At 51.1% G+C, this 20432-nt stretch overlaps 1 protein-coding gene across 1 annotated transcript in view; it reads right to left on the bottom strand.

The window, feature by feature from the left end:
* The window catches only part of Tbc1d22b (TBC1 domain family member 22B), a 58660-nt gene that overhangs the window by 18627 nt on the left and 19601 nt on the right, over positions 1 to 20432 (bottom strand). The window contains exons 3-8 of the mRNA XM_006983079.4: positions 16209 to 16516; positions 13729 to 13908; positions 12761 to 12831; positions 11442 to 11570; positions 9018 to 9083; positions 4513 to 4627 (exon numbers count right to left, since the gene is read on the bottom strand). Of these exons, the coding sequence (XP_006983141.1) occupies positions 4513 to 4627; positions 9018 to 9083; positions 11442 to 11570; positions 12761 to 12831; positions 13729 to 13908; positions 16209 to 16516 (869 nt within the window). The remainder of the gene's footprint in view (positions 1 to 4512; positions 4628 to 9017; positions 9084 to 11441; positions 11571 to 12760; positions 12832 to 13728; positions 13909 to 16208; positions 16517 to 20432) is intronic.

Genomic DNA, 20432 nt, shown 5'->3' with positions numbered 1-20432 from the left:
AACCCCAGTTCAAGCCTCCCTGTAATTATCATTGGCAGCATCCAGCCAGGTCCATCCCCAGATGGAGGAAAGTACTTTATCAGAGATACCTCTGTACTCTCTAAGAACAGACTTAAGCATCCAGGCTACCTGTTTGAGAAGGCCTGGCAGATGTGCCAATTAAGCTTAACTTCCTCCTTTTCCAAACCTCCCTTTAACTATCCAGATCTCCCTTTAACTATCACCAGAGGCATCTAGCTGTGCACAGGTTGCCTAGCGACCAAGCACACTTTCTCCCACCCTGCAGAAAAATGGCAGATAGCTTGGGCAGGTATGAGCCACAGGAAAAAAGAAGACAGTTTTATTTTTTCCCATTGACCTACCAACTTATAGATTCTTAACATTTTCTACCAATCACATTTAAGATTATAGTTGAGCACATAAGATCCCTCTTCTTAGATATTACCTGAATTTAGCCTTTAGTTAATCCATTTCCCCATTAGTCACTTCCCTTTGGGGTTGCACATGATAATTAACGGTTATTGCCTCCCTATGTGATTCTTATCACCCCTCCGTTTGACCCTGGAAGCCTGGCTTTGCACTGCCAAGGGATTACTGCTTGTAAGTGTATATATACCGGAACTCCCTGGGCACAAGAGGACGGAGAAGAGAAAAGAAAATGGAAGAACTAGATGGGTAAGAACTTGAGAGGAACAAATTGAGATGGGGAAGAACTAGATTGAAGGGCTAGAAGAGAGTACTAGAGGAACGAGATGGAAGATGAGGAAGAGCCAGATGGGGAAGAACAAGATGAGGAAGAACAAGACGAGAGAGAAGGAGATGGGAGAGGAGCTGATATGGGAAAGAACTAGATGGATGAGAACCTAGAAGAGACAGAACTAGATGAAGGAATAAAGATAAAACCTAGAGGGGACAGCAGATTAATGTAAAGAGATATTGGGCAAGAAAGGAGCTAAATATGAGAGCAGAGTATAAGCTTGTAACTGACACAGAATAATGAAGTATATGGACTAAGGTATTTCATGTACATAGATTCATTTCTTTTCATCAAAGATTAATTATCAGCTGGTTGTAGATTCTTCCCAGACCCTGGGAGGGGACTATGGAGGGGCTGGACCCCCACAGTCCCAGATACATGTCCTCAGAGTGTCAGTCACTCCTCATGCCACTGACTACAGGAATCACAGCTCTTCTCCGTGGGACTCAGCTGTTCAGCAGTGGCCACGGAAGCCAGGTGTTGGAAGTCAGCGTGGATCTGTCTTGCGTCCACACTATTTGGATGAAACAGACCTGGGGCCTCCCTCCTTCCTTATTAACTTCCAACTGCCTCACTCTCTCTCCAGACGCAGCTCCGCCACCATCTCCTCATCATCTCCTCACTGCCTTCGGCTCTGGGGACCAGCCAGCAGCATCTCTTGGTCTCTTGACAGTTAGCTCTGCTTTGCTGGTCAGAATTACTCCACCGAGGTGGAAGCTGCCGAGGCTGCGGTAAAGCACCTGGTCACTGCACCTACGGTATCCGACACCTCCCTCCCTCCGGGCTACTATCCTGACCCGGATGGTGTGGCCACTTCTTCCAAAAACCGGCCAAGAGGCCTGAGGGCATTTTGTCCTTACCACACAAAACAGGCTCAGACAGACAACACTTCACAGAACCTAGTAAGCACTTGCCCATCTTTTCCAACTTAGCATCTGTCTCTCCCAACCATATATATAAATACAGGTCTTTTTGTTTGTTTGTTTTCACTCTAGGTCAGTGGTTCTCAACCCTCCTAACACTGTGACCCTTTAAATACAGTTCCTTGTGTTGTGGTGGCCCCAACCATACAATTATTTTCACTGCTACTTCATAACTGCAATTTTGCCACTGTTACGATTATACATATTCTAGGAGATAGAGGCTTGGCAAGGGGGTCACGGCCCACAGGTTGAGAACCAGCGCTAGGACAATTTTCTCAGCCTTTAAGAGAGAAGTAAGAGGAGCAAACTGCAAATCCCAGCGGCTTCCAGGAGAAAGGAGATGGAGAAGACAAGAGCCAGCCACTCTGCCTGCGGTGGGGTCCGCCAGGCAGCCGTGGCACAGGACAGGGGCCTCAGAGAAAGGCTGAAGGAGCCCCCACCAGTTCAGACGCTAGGAGGAGAGCTCTCTGAAGGAACACTGTCCACACAAACCTGCACAAACATACACACATGCCCAGGTCTGCTCTGTATGTCCCCACATCTGTGGTGAACAACAGTAAAATGGGGACAGTAGTTTCCATGACAAATGTAGGAGAGCTTCTTCCTCACCCACTCCTGGGGACCCCATTAAAGAGCCCTGGGTTCTGACCTCCAGCGCTGCGGACGGGTTTTGTTCGCTTCTGGGCTCTGTATAAATGTAACCACATGACAGCTTTCCCATGCATGCATCAGGAGCAGCTCCTTTTGTGGCTGAGCACTACCCCACAGCATGAATAGCTACGAATGACTAGTGCAGTTATTTCCAGCTTTTGTTTGTGAATAAAGTTGCTGTGAATATTCTTGCTCTGTCTTGTAGGAGTTATAAGTTTTCATTCTCTTTGAACCAATATCTAAGAGTGGAAGGCAGGATGTTTTGCTTTGCGCATGGCCACCGTCCCAGTCCCTAAGTGTACCCCGTCATAAGTTCGGAGACGGACCTGACACTCACTGGGTGCAGCTCAGAAGTGTGATACACTGCCCCCCGTGGCCACGCCTGGCACAGCTCCACTAGTTTTGGAGTATCCTGTGCCCAAACCATGGGATATGTATGTACGTGTAGAAGCCACAAGGAAGGCATGGGAGGAGGGGGATCTTCAGATCGTCTCTGGCCTCCAAGCATGAGAGTCTGGTGATGGAGGGGAGAGGGAAATAGTGGCATATGAAGTGCTACTGGAGATAACTCAGCTACGGGGTGCCAGTAAGTTCCAGGCGGACATGATGGGACAGTAGGCCTGGGGTCTTAGAGGGCTTCAAGGAGGGCGGCTTCTCAGGAAGGAGTCACCCAGAGGGTAAGGAGGCAGGGCACAATAAGGTTTCAGGTTTGAAATGTCGATTCTAGGAGTCTGTGAAACAGCTTGGCAGGCAAGGTGCTGGCCACCTTGATTCTTGGAACCCACATGGTGCAGAGAGCTAACTGACTCCTGCAAGTTGTCCTCACCACACACCACACACACACACACACACACACACACACACACACACACACACACACACTAAAGAAGTGTGGGGTTTTTTGGGTTTTTTTGTTTGTTTTGTTTTGGTTTGGTTTTTTCAAGACAGGGTTTCTCTGTGTAGCCCTGGTTGTCCCAGAACTCACTCTGTAGACCAGGCTGGCCTCAAACTCAGAGATTCGCCTGCCTCTGCCTCCCGAGTGCAGGGATTAAAGGCGTGCGCCACCACTGCCCAGCAAGAAGTGTTTTTAAAAGGAGTAGAGAGAGATAAAGAAAAGGTGTGCAATTTATATATGGTGTTGAAAGAATCTGCCATTTAGCTGGAATAGTAATTTTAAGTCTCAATTCCTGACATACAAGAAAATGAAGTATTAATGAGAGAGAGAGAGAGAGAGAGAGAGAGAGAGAGAGAGAGAGAGTTTTCTTCCAGAGATCCCAGGTTTGATTCTCGGCACCCACATGGTGGCTCACAACCGTCTATAACTCTAGTTCCAGGAGACCAGCGCCCTCTTCTGGGCCCCACAGGCAGCAGGCATGCACATGCTGCACAAATACACATGCAGACAAGGCAAACACTTGTATACATGAAATAACAGAAGTTTTCTTTAAAAGAGACGCATACATTTAAAGACGATAAAAAGCAATTGGGTAGAGAGCTGGCTCCGTGGTTAAGAGCACCTCCTGCTCTTGCAGAGGGCCAGGGTACAATTCTCAACCCCCACACTGGGCAGCGGGTCAAGCACCTGTAACTCTAGTGTCACGGGATCTGCTGCCCTCTTCTGGCCATTGAGAGCATTGGCAAACATTCTGCAGTCACAGGGTAGACAGACAAGCAGCCCGTGCACATACACAAAAGTCCCACAGAACTGCTGCCCACTGTGACATGGAGGGCGGCGCGGCCCATCAGAGACCAAGGATAAGACTCTGAGTTCAGCTATGATCACGTCACCAGAAGAGAGAGCACAGGCACTAAGGTCGGAGGATCTGCCTCAGAGTTTGGATGCTGGTACTTAATCTCCAATGTCCACGTGGGCACTGGGTCTGAGACACAGTTGGAGAATCCTAAAAATACCCCAATGCCCCCATCAAGCTGTCCGTCTGCTCGTGGAGGACAGAAGCACCCGCTCGGCTGTTCTGGAGAGGCGGGATTGTAGGTGGGATCTGAGATCTTCTCAGGAGATGAACTCCAGGCCGCCTCGGCCGCCCAGACAGCTCTGGGTACAGCAGAGGGCTGCCTGTGTCGTTCTTGGCAGGGCACGGCCCCCAGTGGCACATTTGGGGAAACAAACGAGCGGATGGCATGGGAAAGGGGCACACACGCAACACGGCGTGTGCTTCTTACCCACATATTCCGAGAGGAAGACGACGAAGAACGGAGTGACCAGGTCATTGATCCCCTGGACATACCCACTGGCGGGGTGTCGGATGGCCCAGATAAAGAGAATTCTCTCAAAGATCTAGGAGATGAGAAGGAAAGGGGGGGTGTTAATCTTTGGACACCCCTCTTCCTCCACTTACCCAGTCACCATTTATCTGGGGATTAGTGAAAGGCCTCAGGAAAATTTAAAATGCTGTGGGACAAAGGAAGAGAAATGCAGAGCCTGGACACACAGGCTGTTCTGCTCAGGACTCCTCACCCTCTACCTTTTCAGTGTCTGGTGACCACGACATAAAACAGGAAACGACGGAGATGGAGATTACACACTCAGCCACTTCTCTATTTCTAGGAGCAAGGTACTGCACGTGGCAGCTCTGGTGTCTTTTTTTTTTTTTAAGATTTATTTATTTATTACATATACAGAAGGGTGTGCCGGCTCTCATTACAGATGGTTGGGAGCCACCATGTGGGTGCTGGGAATTAAACTCAGGACCTCTGGAAGAGCAGTCGGTGCTCCTAACCTCTGAGCCATCACCTCAGCCCTGGTGTCTTTTTCTAAGCCTTCCTTCACCACAAAGGAGCTAGAGGAAGCGCCACCCTCCACCACCCTCCACCACCCTCCACCACCCTCCACCACCCTCCTCCACCCTCCACCACCCTCCACCACCCTCCTCCACCAACCTCCTCCACCAACCTCCTCCACCCTCCACCACCCTCCTCCACCCTCCACCACCCTCCACCACCCTCCACCACCCTCCTCCACCCTCCTCCACCCTCCACCACCCTCCACCACCCTCCACCACCCTCCACCACCCTCCTCCACCCTCCACCACCCTCCACCACCCTCCACCACCCTCCTCCACCCTCCTCCACCCTCCACCACCCTCCACCACTCTCCCTCTCCCCACTGAGAGGGAAAGAGGTCCAGACTCAGTTCTGGGGCTGGAGAGATGGCTCCGTAGTCAAGACTCCAGCACCCACACAGTGGCCCACAACCATCAGTAACACCAGGGGATCCAGTGCCCTCTTCTGACCTCCAGACAGCAGGTATGCATGTGGTACACATAAATACATGCAGGCAAAATACCCATACACGTAAGATAAAATCTAAAAAACAATTTTTTTTTCTGGTTCAGTCTGACTAGGATTGGTGACACTATTTTTGCAGGAAGTCCTTCGTGCATCAGGATGTAACCACACATGAGCTGGGAAAGTCTGGTGAGACAGATCAGCAGGTGAACACATTCACCACTAAGCCTGACAGCCGGAGTTTAGTCTCCAATCCCCACATTACAGAAGGAGAAAATGATTCCTGACAACCTGTCCTTTGATCTCCACACACATGCTATGGCGTGCACATGTCCCCCCAAAATAAACAATGCAATAACCCAGAAATAAAAAGATACAGTCCCACAGGCCTCTGTAGTCGGGGTTTGAGACAGAGAAATCAGTCAGCCAGGGACCCCATGAGAGAGTCTTTGGAGTTATATATGTACCAATTAAAATAAGCCAGAGGGCTTGTTGGGGACAAAAGAGATCTTCATGGCCCCTTAACAGAGTCCTGCCCGTCCATCCTGCAGGTGCCCGAGGCTGGCACTGGGCCTTCTGAGCTCCCCATCTTCTCTCAATCCAATGACACATGCTCACCGCTCTGCCCTGGTGGCCATGACCCCCAGGCCTGGGGCTTCTGGAGAACAGCTTTGTGCTCTCCCGGGTCTCTGTGACACACACAGGAGGGAGATGGCACCCACAGCACACCCCACCCCAGCCAGGCCTGTAGACAAGGACTTCCAAGAATGATGGAAGGGAAACGTTGGGCAGCTTTGGGAGACGGTCATCCAGGGTAAGGACGATGTAAGGAACCCAGGGACACACTGGAGGCTGTCAGCCCCTCCCAGAGAATCTGGCAGCAGAGTTGGGGAGCACCTGTGCCAACAGCCAGAACCAAGCACCCCTTAGAAGTGGGCTGGCCTCCCCGCTTCCAACAGGGCTCTTCATGTGTCCTCCGTGGTTGAGGGAGGTGTGGTGTCCTTGTCTTATTAAACCTCTGAAGGGAGTCCTCTTGCACTCGCTCCTCTGCTGCTAAAGGACCCCCTTCTTCCTCTGAAATGTAGCCCAACGGCTGGGCAGTGGTGATGCACACCTGTAATCCCAGCACTCGGGAGGCAGAGGCAGGTGGATCTCTGTGAGTTCGAGGCCAGCCTGTTCTACAGCGAATTCTAGAACAGGCTCCAAAAGCGACAAACCTGAGGAAGACAGAGGAACTCTGTCTCGAAAAACAAAACAAAACAAAATGTAGCCCAGGCTAGACCCACTCTTTTCTTTAAAAAAAAAAAAAAAAAAAAAGGCAAGAATTCCCAGCCCTACTGTTTCCTTGCATCCCTGTTCCCTGTATTGACCTGGTGCCTGCTCTGGAACACTTGCCTAGCACATGAGAGGCCCTGGTTTGATCCCCAGTGTCACAAAAAGCAAACAATTGTCTTCAGACTGGCCTTTCAGAAGGACTTACAAGGAAGGGCACCTGCTACCCCAAAGCCTCAGCCTCAGTGACCGGCTGTTCAAGTCAGGAGAATGAGTGACGTAGACACACACACATCACACTGGAAAGGGGCCAGACAGATGCAAAATGAAGACAAGAAGCCTGGCTGCCTGGGGAACAGGGCTCTGCGCTACAGGAGAAGTCTGCAGTGACTGCCCCTCAGGGAGAAGAGGATAGCCTGAAGGGTTTCCCACACCAGCTCCTCCACCAGTGGGGCAAGTCGGACTCACTCCCCACAGTGCTGGAGCATCATCAGGTCTGCAAGCCTTTCAGCACCGGGGCTGCTTAGGTCTCTGTGCCTCCATTTGCTCAAAATGACAACACCCTGTACACAAGTGGGGTGCAAGGAAAACCGGAAAGTGTGGCTTTCCATCTCTGGATCCAGGCTCCACCAGCAGGGGACGCCTGGTAAGCCGCTATCCACACCTCTAAAATGAGAGCGGGCATATGGGGGTGAAAGGTGGAGGGGAGAAAGCAGGGCTGAGCCTTCAGAGACTGAGAGGAGGAAAGGAGTGCATTTCCACTTCCTTTGTGCCGCATCTCAGGTGAGATAATGGCGTCACCCCACAATCTTCCCTTTGGTGTTCAAAGTTACGACAGATCCCAGCAGGAGAGACCTCTGTCCTTACATGGAATATGGATATTATCCAGAGCTACAGATCAGTCTTCCCACCGTCCCTCTCTATTATGAAGAAGCAAAAAGCTCGCTTCAAAAGCCCTGCCACTCCATGTCCTGACCTCAGCAGAGCTGCAAAGGAAGCTGCTGGTCTCCCCGGGGGATCGTCCCTGCTCGAGGAAGTTAAAGGTCCTACTGGAAACTTCCATGTGCTCCAGCAACTCGAGGTCTTGAAACATCGCCACCACTGTCACTTCTGGATTTAGTTCCAATGGAATTTAAAACATGGTCTACAACGTATTTGCATAGCCGTGTTCATTATAGATTAACCACCACAGCCGAAAGGGATAAGCAAGCCACGTGTCCACAATACATGCCACATTATTCATGTGATGGAATATTAGCAATGACGATGGAATAGTTAAAATCAAGGGACGGGTGGAGAGGTGGCTCTGTGGGTAAAGGTAACTGCTGACAAGACTGATGACCAGGGCCCACACAGTGGGAGGAGAAAACCAGCCTTCGTCAGTGGTCCCCTGCCTCCACACACGTACCATGGTGTGCCCTCCACAATATAAATACATACGTATAATAAAAATTTTTAATGAAGGGACTTCTGACACTGTGAATTCAACTAGACACAGAATGACAAATACTATATAATTCTACTTATTTGAGGTATCTAGAGTGGTTACATCCATAGACAAGAAACAGAATCGTGGTGGTAGAGGAAAGGGGATTATGAGTTAATGGGTACTAAATTAAAGTTGGGAAAATGGAAAAATACCTGGAAACACATGTGATGCACTGAGTTAGGTACTATTAATTACCCACTGTGTACAAAAAGGGAAGAGAATAGCAAATTGATGCATGTATTTTATTAAAAAAAAAAAAAAAATCACCATTCCAGCTTTAAAAAGTAGAACAAACCGGGCTGGAGAGATAGCTCAGTGGTTAAGAGTGCTGCCTGCTCTTCCAGAAGTCCTGAGTTCAATTCCCAGCAACCACATGATGGCTCACAACCATCTGTAATGAGATCTGGTGCCCTCTTCTGGCCTGCAGGCAGAACAGTGTATACATAATGAATAAATAAATCTTTAAAAAAAAAAAAAAAAAAAAAAAGGTAGAACTAACCTAGGAACAGGAATTTTAAGGTAGTATGCTGACTGCTTCTAGGCTCGGGCAAAGCACTACTTGGTACCCAGGCCTGTTATGAAGGGCAGATGAGAACGCCTGAAACCGTGGACATGGGGTACCAAACAGGAGCCACTGGGCCCAGGCAGGAGAAGGACCAGACAGCAGGGATCCACTCACCTCCTGGACTAGCGGCTGCTGGAACAATGGAATGAGAGGATTCGTCCTTGGAATGTCAATGTGAATCTGAAAAACAGAAGCCGCAGCCCAAATGTCTAAGAATGTCTAAGACATCAGAATCAAAGGAGCACTTGGAGCACTTAAAAGACCGGCTGACACAGACAAAGCCCAGCTAGACCCACCTAGGAGAAGTTATGTCCCCATGTCAGCCACAGCTCAGAATGGAAACACCCCCTGCTGTGGGATGGTCTTTCTGTACACTGTGAATACATGTTGCTCTCATTGGTTGATAAATAAAGCTGCTTTGGCCAATAGCCTGGCAGAATAAGGTTAGGCGGTACAATCAAACTAAAGTTGGAGAGGAAGAAGGGCAGGGTCAAGGCAGACAGCTAGCAGACATGTAGAAAAGGAGCTAACATGCCATGAACCACGTGGCAAAGCATAGATAAGAAATATGGCCGGGCAATGGTGGCACACGCCTTTAATCCCAGCACTTGGGAGGCAGAGGCAGGCGGATCTCTGTGAGTTCGAGGCCAGCCTGGGCTACCAAGTGAGATCCAGGAAAGGCGCAAAGCTACACAGAGAAACCCTGTCTTGAAAAACCAAAAAAAAAAAAAAAAAAAAAAAAGAAAAGAAAAGAAATATGGATTAATTAAAATGTAAGAGCTAGCTAGTAATAAGCCTGAGCCATCAGTCAGACATATGTAATTAATATAAGCCTCTGAGTGATTCTTTGGAGATGGAGTGAAATGAGAAAAGCCTCCATTTACAACCCCTAAATAAGCTACTTAATCAGAACAGGCTTCTCGCCTGAGGCAGTCCACGGCTCTCCTCTGGTTCTCTGAAGTTGGCACAGTACCTGTTTACCAGACACGACCAAGTGTGTACCCCTCTTTCAGAATCTTACTCATCTACTCATCTACAATTCCTAAGAGTCTGGTGTGGTGGTGCGTGCCCATATTCCCAGCACCAGGGAGGCTGAGGCTGAGGTCTAAGGCCAGACTGGACTATAAGGCCAGCCTAGGCAACAAAGTGAAATCCTGTCTCAAAAACCAGCTGGGTGGGGGTGTGACAGTCATCACAGCATTCCTGTAATCCCAGTACCTGAGAGACAGAGGCAGGAGTTTGAGGCCAGCCTGGTCTATGGAGTGAGTTAAAGACCAGCCGTGATACATGCCAAGACCCTGTCTAAATAACAAAACCCGCAACTACTGCTAAGAATAAAAAGAGCTCCAACTGCTGCTAAAAATGTGCCAGAACAGGAAGTCAGGGCAGGACTGCTCATAAGGTCAGGGAGTGAGTAAGAGGAGGGCAGGAACAGGAAGTCAGGGAAGCTGACCTTTGGTAACCAGAGCCACTTCTGCTACCCAAGAGGTCACTGTAGTTAGGATCGGCTCTGAGGCCTTTCCAGTGCCTAGGCTAACGTCCTGAAGACAGTCCACGTCAGAAGAGGTTTTTCTGGGGACAGTCACCGCAGCTGTCCGCTGCCCACCTTTCACCAGCCCCGCCACCTCTCCCCGTGCGAGGCTGCTGCTGGTGGACACTTCTGCAGGTCTGAGGACCTCTGCAGCCCGAGGGTCTGAATGGGCACTGTAGAAGCCACAGAGACACACTGATGCCACGGTCCAGAGGGAACCAACCACCTCCAAGCTTTCCCACTCGACTGTGTGTCCCATGGCCCTTAATCCTCACAGGATGGCCTGTGGTCAACAGCACCTTTGTTAACAGGGAGCACGTTACAAGTACAGGCCTCACCTTAAGTCCTACACCCAGTGGTAATGCGTGCGTGCGTGCGTGCGTGCGTGCGTGCGTGCGTGCGTGCACACGTCTGTACCTGTGTCTGCGTACGTATGACAATCTAGACACACACGAAAGATGAGAACGCACCACCACTGACCAGTGCCAAGAAACACATCTATCTAAGGAGTCGGTAGCACATACCCATAACCCCAACAATCAGGAAGCTGAGGCAGGTTCAAAGTCAGCCTCAGCTACATGGCGAGCTTCAGTCTGAGCTACAGTGAGGTACTGTCTCAGGAGAAAAAAAAACAATCAGGAGCTGGCTCGGTGTGCTTACTGCTCTTCCTGAAGACTGGAGTCTGGTTTTCAGACCCACATCAGGCAGCTCACAAGAGTCTCTAACTCCAGCTCCAAGGATCCAACACCCTCTTCTGGCTTCCATGGGCACCTACACTCATATGTGCATATCCACACACATGCACGCACATGCACATCGTTAAAAATGAGAATAAAATTGAAATACATACATTGCACCCATACACGTGCATGGTAAGTTCTGTTTTAAAAATGCCAAAGTGGGAGCTGCTGAAAGCAAAGAGGGAAGAGAATCCCAAACACACAGGACAGAGGCTCCAGGGGCACCTCAGCTGGGGACAGGTCCAGCGCTGACCACAGACGCCATACCTGTCTGTAAGTATCCTGGTGATGCTCCTCATTTCTGGAGTCATAATACTGCTCAATGAAGCCAAAGTACTCCTCCCGCTTCCGCTGCAGGGTCAACTTCCGCCGCTCGGTGTTTGCCGGGAGATAGCCCTAAAGACAACACTGTCCGTCAGAGGATGGGTTTTCACTCTCGCCTGAGCAGTAGCTGGGAAACCACCAAGGAACAGAAAGAAGGACCGCCGGGAGGGCGAGGCGGGTCCCTTTGGGGTCAGGCCACCTGGTGCTCGGCCTCTTCTGGTTAGTGGACTCTGGGTGGGCAGGCGAAGGGAGGCCAGCTTTCCCAACCTGCCCATTGCCTTGGCCCCACACTTCACACCGTGGGGGCTCCCAGAGCTGGCACCGCTGAGCAGTAAATGGAGGCCAGTGGGAGGAATCTGGACCCGAGTCACAGCCTCCAAGGGAACTGGAAGGATCTGGCAACTTCTGTGACACTTCTTGGTACAGATTGCACATTCTTTTCCAGCGTAACACTGGGAACCCTCAGCTCGGCCAGCTGAGCGGAGTCAAAAGGCTGGGACAGAGCTGGCACCCTGGCTTCTGTCTCATTGCCAGCCTGGATCCCATTCTCAACCCCCAGTCTCCTGCCCCCTTTCTGCTCACCAAATTCACCCTGAGCAGCATTTGAACTTCCTAGGAGAGGCAGAGGTACTGACTGCACAGCTGGGAGACCAGGCGTAGGGAACAGTGATGAGACCCCCTCTCCAAGGTCTTGAGTATAATATAGCGTTCCATAGTGAGGGCTGGAGACCTGGCGCGGGGGCTCATTTGATCTGGGGTATGCACATGGCAAACAAGCCTTTGAAAACCTCCACTAAATGAAGGAACAGATTCCAGAGGCTCGAATTCAAGCATCCCAAAGCAGGAGCTGGGGTGCTGCTGAGCGTGAGGAAAGAAGACCTGTGTGGCTCCTGAGAGGCCTGGAGCTGACTCTTCGGAGCTGGGAAATGGACTCGAACACTCAGGAGTGTCGAGGCGTCCTCTAAGCCAGGGCTGGGGTCCTCCTGTTCTGCTCCACCCCTCCCCACATTGTTAAGGAAGTGACACTGTGACCACAGGAGCCAGCTCCCGGCCTTCTCCACATATGCGTGGGAACGCACTCACCTGCAGGCGTGGGAATAAACTCTCAAGGATGTGTCTGTCTCTCTGCACACAGCCTCACAGCTGTGCCAGGCAGCGGGACCAGAGAAGTCTATGGCCTAAGATCAATGTGTCCAGACCAACTTTGGCAGGCAAAGGGCTGTGTGAGGCCCACGCTTCTCCTCACGGTGGGTGGAACTCACCGACAGCAGTCTCCAGGTGACCGGTCGAACTTCCCTGGGAACGCCTGGCCAACTCCACTTCCTCAATTCATCTACACACAGAAAACAGCCTCATTGAGTCAGGGCTTCCCACAAAAGCCCAAAACAAACCTTGGCCAGATGCCTCCTACCACTGAAGATCATCACTACCACCAATGCATGCCTGCTAAGACAAGCCAGGAAAGGTTCCACACCTCAGCCCTGAGCAACAGGAGGCCGGGGCACCTGCAGTAATCACTGGCTCAGAGAATCTGGGGGTGTGTACAGGGAATCATGGAGTTGGCCTGGCCTGGATGCCTTGAGAGGCATGCATCATAGGTGTTTCAGGTTACAGTCTGTGGCTCCTGGGGTACTGTGTGCCCTTTAGTTCCTGAGAGACCGAGACACTCCCTCAGGTAGTGAAGGATTCAGGCTGCCTGTGTATCTCTGTTTCCTAGAAGTCAGAGAAGCATACAGAAGTTTGACAGGTCGGAGACGTGAATCTCGTATACCCTATATAGCCTGCAAACATCACTGTATCCTGGCAACCAGCACTGCATTCTCTTTCTGATAAGGGTAGAAAAAGTCTGATTGCTCTCTCAATAAACTTGTCACAGCCACAGTCCTGCTGTGATCCCTCCAACCTGACCTGGCTAAGACTCATTTCTCATTGTCTGCATCAGGTGGCGCTGGCCCAGTGTGGAGTGGTGTGGACTGGTGTGAGAAGCCCTGGAGGCGGCAGAGACAGAGCTGGAGTAGGTGCCCCACGGTCTGCACAGGGACCCCAGTGACAGCCCTACTGACTCTGGTCCCTATCTCTGATTACAGACTTCTATCTAAAGACTTGGGCATCTCTGCACCGGCACCAGACGGGGGCTGCTAGAAAGTCAAAGAAGGACGAGGGTGGAAGCTTCTGTCCTCTGAGTTCCCACCACCACAGCCTACCTCGCCCAGCGCTCCGGGGAACTCACCTAAGTCGGTGTTGTGGCTAGAAAGGAGCTGACGGAACTTTTCTAGGCGGGTTTTCTCCCGGACTGTCATCGGAGGGGCCCCAGAGGCATTCTGGTCTGAGATCCGGGCGACAAGGGGGATGATGGGCCGGAGAGGGAGAGACTGCTGTTTGTGGAGGGGGTTCCTCAGGCACGTGTCACCTGAGGGATTTGAAAAGAGAGAACTGCGTGGGCAGGCCGTGGATCGGACGCCCTCAGGCCTTCTCGGGCTGGGTGGTATGGTGCCTTCTCCAGGGCACTGCCTGAGGACCCAGCTGAGGGGCAGCGAGAGGATGAGGCCCGGCAGGGCTCTGCTCCCAAGCAGAGGGGCTGCACATGCAGCTGCAGAGGCCAGCTGTGGCCAGCTGACGGGGGCCAGGCAGCTCCCGATGCTGCAGGAACTTCTGAGAATGTGTGTGGAGAAACCGAGGAAGATGATCCACCTTAACCTGGACCTCTCCTCAGGGCCTCGGGGTGAGTGTGGTAGCCACACAACCTCAGGCAGAGCTCTTCTCCCCTCCACCCACCACAGAGTGCACAAAAGGCTAAGCCATGATCCTGCAGAGCACACAGACTGCCCTCTACAGCTCTGTAGCCTGCCCTCAGCCTACCAGGAGCCCTTCGAGGTGGGTAGGAAGCGCTGGCATCAGGAACCCAGTGCTGAGGAGCTGGTTTTTCCGTGCTCCACATCCCCGCTCAAATGAACCGGCTTCGGATTCGGCCAGTTTCCACTGGAGCAGTGGAAACAACCGAGCTGAGCACTGCGTTCTCCTGCAGATGGTCTAAATCGGACGGTGGCCGGGAGTCACAGTGCAGGATGAGCAGGCACCCAGTTTGCCATGTAGAAGGTGCCATGCTGACCATTTCGGCAGGGGTCTCTCACGCGATCCCTTACAACATCTGCTAAGAGTTTCTAACTATCTTACGGAAGAACGAACTCAGCCTGGGGAAGCTGAGGAACTGGGGAGGCAGAGGTGATGCCCTGGGGCTGCCTGACCCCTACACTCTTTATAGTTAATTGCCACAAAAAGAAGCGGCTTCAGGGACTGCCTTCTCAAGGCTGCACCACACTCTTCAATGGCTGGACCTTCAATGCAAACACTGAACACTGAACGGGAAGTAGCCAGCACTCCAGAAGACCGCAACAGCTGCCATAGGCACCTGGCTGGGATGCCCACGGTGACAACGGGGCCTAGAAAATGCAAACAGTCGCAGGGAAGCTTAGACAGGCAGGCATCTCAAGCATCCACTGTGTGCAGGCAGATGTACATGGAGGGAACCTCCACAGGGGGACATGTGGGGGGCCGGCTGCACAGAGCAGCCTGCAGGGATCGTGGCAGGGGCCTTCCTGTCACTGGGAACCTCAGCCATAGCTTGAGCCACCTGGTCAATCAAGGCTGAAAGCCTGTCTCAGACTGGCACTGGGGGTTCAAGCTGGGCCCTCTCAGCAAAGGCAAGTGACAGAATTAAGGTAAGGAGCCTACAGCAAGCTGCTTGGCCTCGTGCAAGGTCTGAAGCTGTGAAAGAACTCCCAGAGCCTGAGGGAGGACACCCTCTGGGGCTCTGACACCCTCCGTCCTTTATGCCCATGACCTGTAACCAGGATGAGGGCACGTCCTTGTCCAGCTCAGAGTAAAACCCTTTGGAGCAGCATTCAGCACGGCAACGGGCCTTTAAATGTACACAGAAAGTCCCCAGACATCCAAAACCATCATCACCCCCAACAGTAACTGAGGCCAGGTTCCCAGATTACAAAAACAAAACAGCTTGGTGGTAGCGCACGCCTTTAACCACAACACGCGGGAGGTAGAAGCAGGCAGATCTCTGCTAGTTTGAGGCCAGCCTGGTCTACAAGGTGAGTTCCAGGACAGCCAGAGCTGTTACACAGAGAAACCTTGTTCTGGGGCGAAAGAGAGAAAAGGAGAGAGAGAGAACCAAACAAAATAGGTCTTTCCTCCCAGCCCACCCAACCTGACGGGTAGGTGACTATCAGGGAGCTGTGACCTGGTCCTGCGGCACACAATTCACAGAAACAGGAAAAAGGCCTCCGTAGTGGGCAGCTGCTCCCCAGGGCTGAGGAGGTGAACCATCTGTGAACTCAGTCACTGACATCTTTAAATACATTTAGTCAGTATTTGTAAAGCTGACCGGACCCAGAGCAGTGTGAAACAGCCTCATCACAGAAAGCTGCGGATGCCACTGCAGGGAAAGGGGGGTGGGGTGGGGAGGATGGCAGGGAATGTCTGTGAGCTGGGAGGGAAAGAGCCAGTGGGAAGGGCAGGGGCAGCCTGCCACCAGTCAGGCTTGCCGGCATCCTCCCCCGCCTGAGGGGGTTTTGTTTTTATTGTTTTTTGTTTGTTTGTTTGTTTTAAATCATCCCATGAAGATCTGCACAGGAACTTCTTTTCTCTAGCTGCGCTCTACTGAGAGGCTGAGGCTATGGGGGGGCAGGAGAGACTCACTGGCGTTCCGGGACAGCTGGGCGTCACTGCTGGACTTTATGACCTTGTAGCTGGCAGGGACGTCTGATGCTGTCGACTGGGACCGTTCGGGTTTTACCCTCAGCTTGCTGTGGTTTTCCAGGACTTGGGCCGCAGTTGCCAAAGCCACTTTTGAGTTCAGAGTTTGGAAAGGAGGTGAGGAAAAGTCCTCTTCCTCATCGTCGCCAATGTCCCAAGCGTCACTGGTATTCCGGGCAAACTCATGGAAACTGGAGGCCTTCTTGTTCTTCAGAGGAACCGAGTTGACCTTTGACCGTTCTTTGATGAAACTTCAAGAGAGGGGACGGCATTACCGAGCAGCGTGACACACCTGACCACCTTCATTAGCATCGTCATATAATAACATAACCAACTACTCCAGCACACACTCAAAGCAAACCACCCAAGGCCGCTGCTTATAAGGAGCATCCCACAGATGCAGAGAGCCGGGTCATCAGCTCTCCACACTCTCCTATTTCCCAGCATCCTCGAACTCATGAAACCATCTGATAAAGCTAAGAGAGTGAGGAAGCCGCGCCACGCTGGTAGCTGCCCCATGCCCCCTCCTGGTCACTGCGCCCTGTCAGGTTCCAGGTGGTAGGGCTTCCTTTGCCTGAGTCACTGAGTGGCGAGGTGGACCACAGCCTGCCCGCCCCCCACTCTTGCCTCACCCCACTTTGGACACACAGAAGCGAGAACTAAGCCTTAACTGTAGAATCCGCTGAGGTGCCGAGCACTTAGGTTTGTTCCACCAACCTAAGGTGGAGTTGCCGCCAGAGGAGGGTGTAAGCCGCTGAGGGGGTAATGCTAACTGTCCGCACACAGCACTAAGTCTCAGAAGGAAACTTCTGAGACTCCAGACTTCTCTGCCAGCCTCCAGAAGATGTCTGAGCTTGGTGTGCTCTGTCTGGGCTTTTGCTTAGTTGTTGTTGTTTTCGAGACAGGGTTTCTCTGTGTAGCTTTGGTGCCTGTCCTAGAACCCACTCTGTAGACCAGGCTGGCCTGGAACTCACAGAGATCCACCTGTCTGGGATTAAAGGCGTGCGCCATCACTACTCGGCTTTTTCTTTTCCTTTTTAAAACACAATGAACTTCAGACCTCACAAAGGAAGCAGCCATATGAAAGCCTACAGCACATGGGAACTGGACCACAGTGGGGTTAAAACATCACTACAACCCTTCACTCACCCCTCAGTGAGGCTGGGCCACTCTAGACAGCAGAGCAGACTGTGCCAAAGAGCCACAGTCCCATTTCTAAGATATCCTCCCCAAGGGATCCAACACCTCTGACTTCCTCGGGTACCTGAACTCATGAACACACACCACCACACACAGACAGACACGCACACACACACAGAGTCACACTACATACACCACACACAGATGCACACACAGTCTCTCTCACATACACACACACACCACACACACACACACACACACACACACACACACACACACACACAGAGTCACACTACACACACACACACAGAGTCACACTACACACACACACACAGAGTCACACTACACACACGCACACACACACACACAGAGTCACACTACATACACCACACACAGATGCACACACAGTCTCTCTCACATACACACACACACCACACACACACACAGAGTCACACTACACACACACGCACACACAGAGTCACACTACACACACACACAGATGCACACACAGTCACACACACACACACACACACACACCACCACACACACACACAATTTTAATAATAAATAATAAATCTTTGGGGCGGGAGAGACCGCTCGATGGTTCAGAGCCCTGGATGCTCTAGCAGAGGACCAGGTTCAGTTCCCAGCACCCACGTGGTGGCTCACTAACATCTGAACTCCCGTTCCAGGGACTCTGACACCCTCTTCTGGCCTCCTCAGCCACCAGGCACAACAACAAAAACATGGTGCTATACATTCATAGAGGCAAACACTCATACACATAAGAAGACAAATCTTTAGAAAATGGATCAAAGCCGGGCGGCGGTGGCACACGCCTTTAATCCCAGATCTCTGTGAGTTCGAGGCCAGCCTGGTGTAGATCCAGGACAGGCACCAAAACTACACAAAGAAACCCTGTCTCAGGGAAAAAAGAAAAAGAAAGAAAGAAAGAAAATGAATAAAAAAAGAAGAAGAAGAAAACACAGTAAATGACACGTTTGAGCGAGACATGGTGAAGGACGTCTTGAAAGAGTGGCCGTGGGTTATACTGTTCGGAACACAGAATAGCTGCCGTTTTATCATTTGACGACACTCCCCAGCTTCACTGCAACGGCTGCTCTACCTACAGAATTGTTTTGGTTGACGTAAGGTCCACACACGTTTAGGACGACACGGAGAATGATACTGGTTAACTGATGAAAAGTGACTTTCAAACAATCCCGGTCCCCTTGTAGCCTCGTATGGCTTCACGTGAACTAGTTCTGTAACTTGGGAGTGGGACCTGGTCCACAGTGTCATTCAGAAGCCTGTCGCGCCAGCAAGTGGCTGGTGGGGCTGCTCAGCAATAACCCTGGTTTTATTTGAGCTATAAAAATTATTGCAGGCAGTATTGCCACTAATAGTAATAATTTAGCAAATTGGAGTCAGTATCCACCACGGACAGGAGATGACTTAACGTGTGCATGCCGTTTAGATAATTAAAGACCGGATGCAGAGGCTTCTACTATGATGGAGATTAACCACGCGGTGATTAATGATGGTCTGGAGCTGAGCAGAGAAAGCAATCAAAATGTCCAAACAAAGGCACTAAAACAAGGGCGATAAATGTTTTACGGCAACAATCTGGGATTGTAAAACAGTCTGGTGCTCCACTCATGGAGCCCCCATGTTCGAGACTACTGAGCCAGCACATACAGGAGAAAGGGAAGCCATTAATCAGAGCCAATTCATTCTGATTTGAAGCCAAGTGAAGTCACCTGACAGCGGCCAGGGGGAGCATCCTGGGCTTTACATTATTAACAAGTGAGAAAACAAAGCTAGTGGAGTTTGCTGGGCAGTCTAGGACAGGGTCATATTCCTGAAGATCTGCCCATCATCAATTAGTGGAAACTCAGTTGATGATGGGCACAGTAAGGGGAGTGACCAGGACCCAAACATAAAATCTGAGCATAAAAGTGTACCCACTGCCTAGAGAATGGGTGGATGGTGGACTTACATGTTAACTACATGGTTCTCAGGCAATTATAAAACTAGCTGGATGGGAGCTAATGGATGCTTTTGCTACAGTAGCAACACTCAACTGCGATGCTTAAATGACGCAGCGCAGGCTGTCAGGCCACTGGGTGGGCACCTCCAGTCTCTGGCCTTTCCCTGGGAGCTGCAGTCATGTGTCACAGGCCTGGGCATCTCACCTCACTACCAAGTTCAAAAGGAAGCAGGAGGCAGATGAATAGCTGCTAATAGTGCCTCCTTTGTAGACTTCATTTCATTCATAATGTCTGTCTGTCTGTCTCGTTAAAAAAGGGCTCCCATGGGGCTGGAGAGACGAATCAGCTAAGAGTGACTGCTGCTCTTGCAGACAATCTGAGTTCACCCAGGTCTAGGAGCTCCCCACTGCCTGTGACTTCAGAATTCCATGGGATCCAATCCCTTCTTCTGGACTATGTGGGCACACTTGCGCTCTCTCTCTCTCTCTCTCTCTCTCTCTCTCTCTCTCTCTCTCTCTCTCTCACACACACACACACACACACACACACACACACACACAATTAAAAATAAGATAAAAATCTTTTTAAAAGTTTCCATGAACCCTACCCACTGGTAAGTCCACCCTAAACCAGTCACTGGGTTACCAAAGGTCTATGAACTAAGGCTTAAACCAATGCTAACACCTTCCCTAAGAGCATGGCTGCTTACTCAACATCTGAATAAAATCAGGGCTCTTGCACAAGAGGACAAGCAGCCTGCTACATAGTCAATGCAACAGAGCCCAGAGGAAACAGAATTCACTGTATGTAGTGGCAATGTTACACAACCATCATAGAAAACAAAGTGGGGGGGCAGAGAGGGGGAGTGTCTGAGCATCGGAGTGCTGGCCTATTATGTGCAAGGCCCTAGACAGGAGGTGAGGGAAGGGGGAAAGGGAGAAAGGGAGGAGCTTAAGGCATATGTTGGTGCATGCCCATAGTCTTAGCTCTTGGAAGGCTGAGGCAGGAAGGCCTCAAAAGGATCAGACTGCAAAAC

This window comes from Peromyscus maniculatus, chromosome 21 (genome assembly GCF_049852395.1).
Source record: "Peromyscus maniculatus bairdii isolate BWxNUB_F1_BW_parent chromosome 21, HU_Pman_BW_mat_3.1, whole genome shotgun sequence".
Lineage (NCBI taxonomy): Eukaryota > Metazoa > Chordata > Mammalia > Rodentia > Cricetidae > Peromyscus > Peromyscus maniculatus.
Note: the sequence above shows the minus strand (reverse complement) of the source record. Positions and strands in the feature narration are given on the sequence as shown.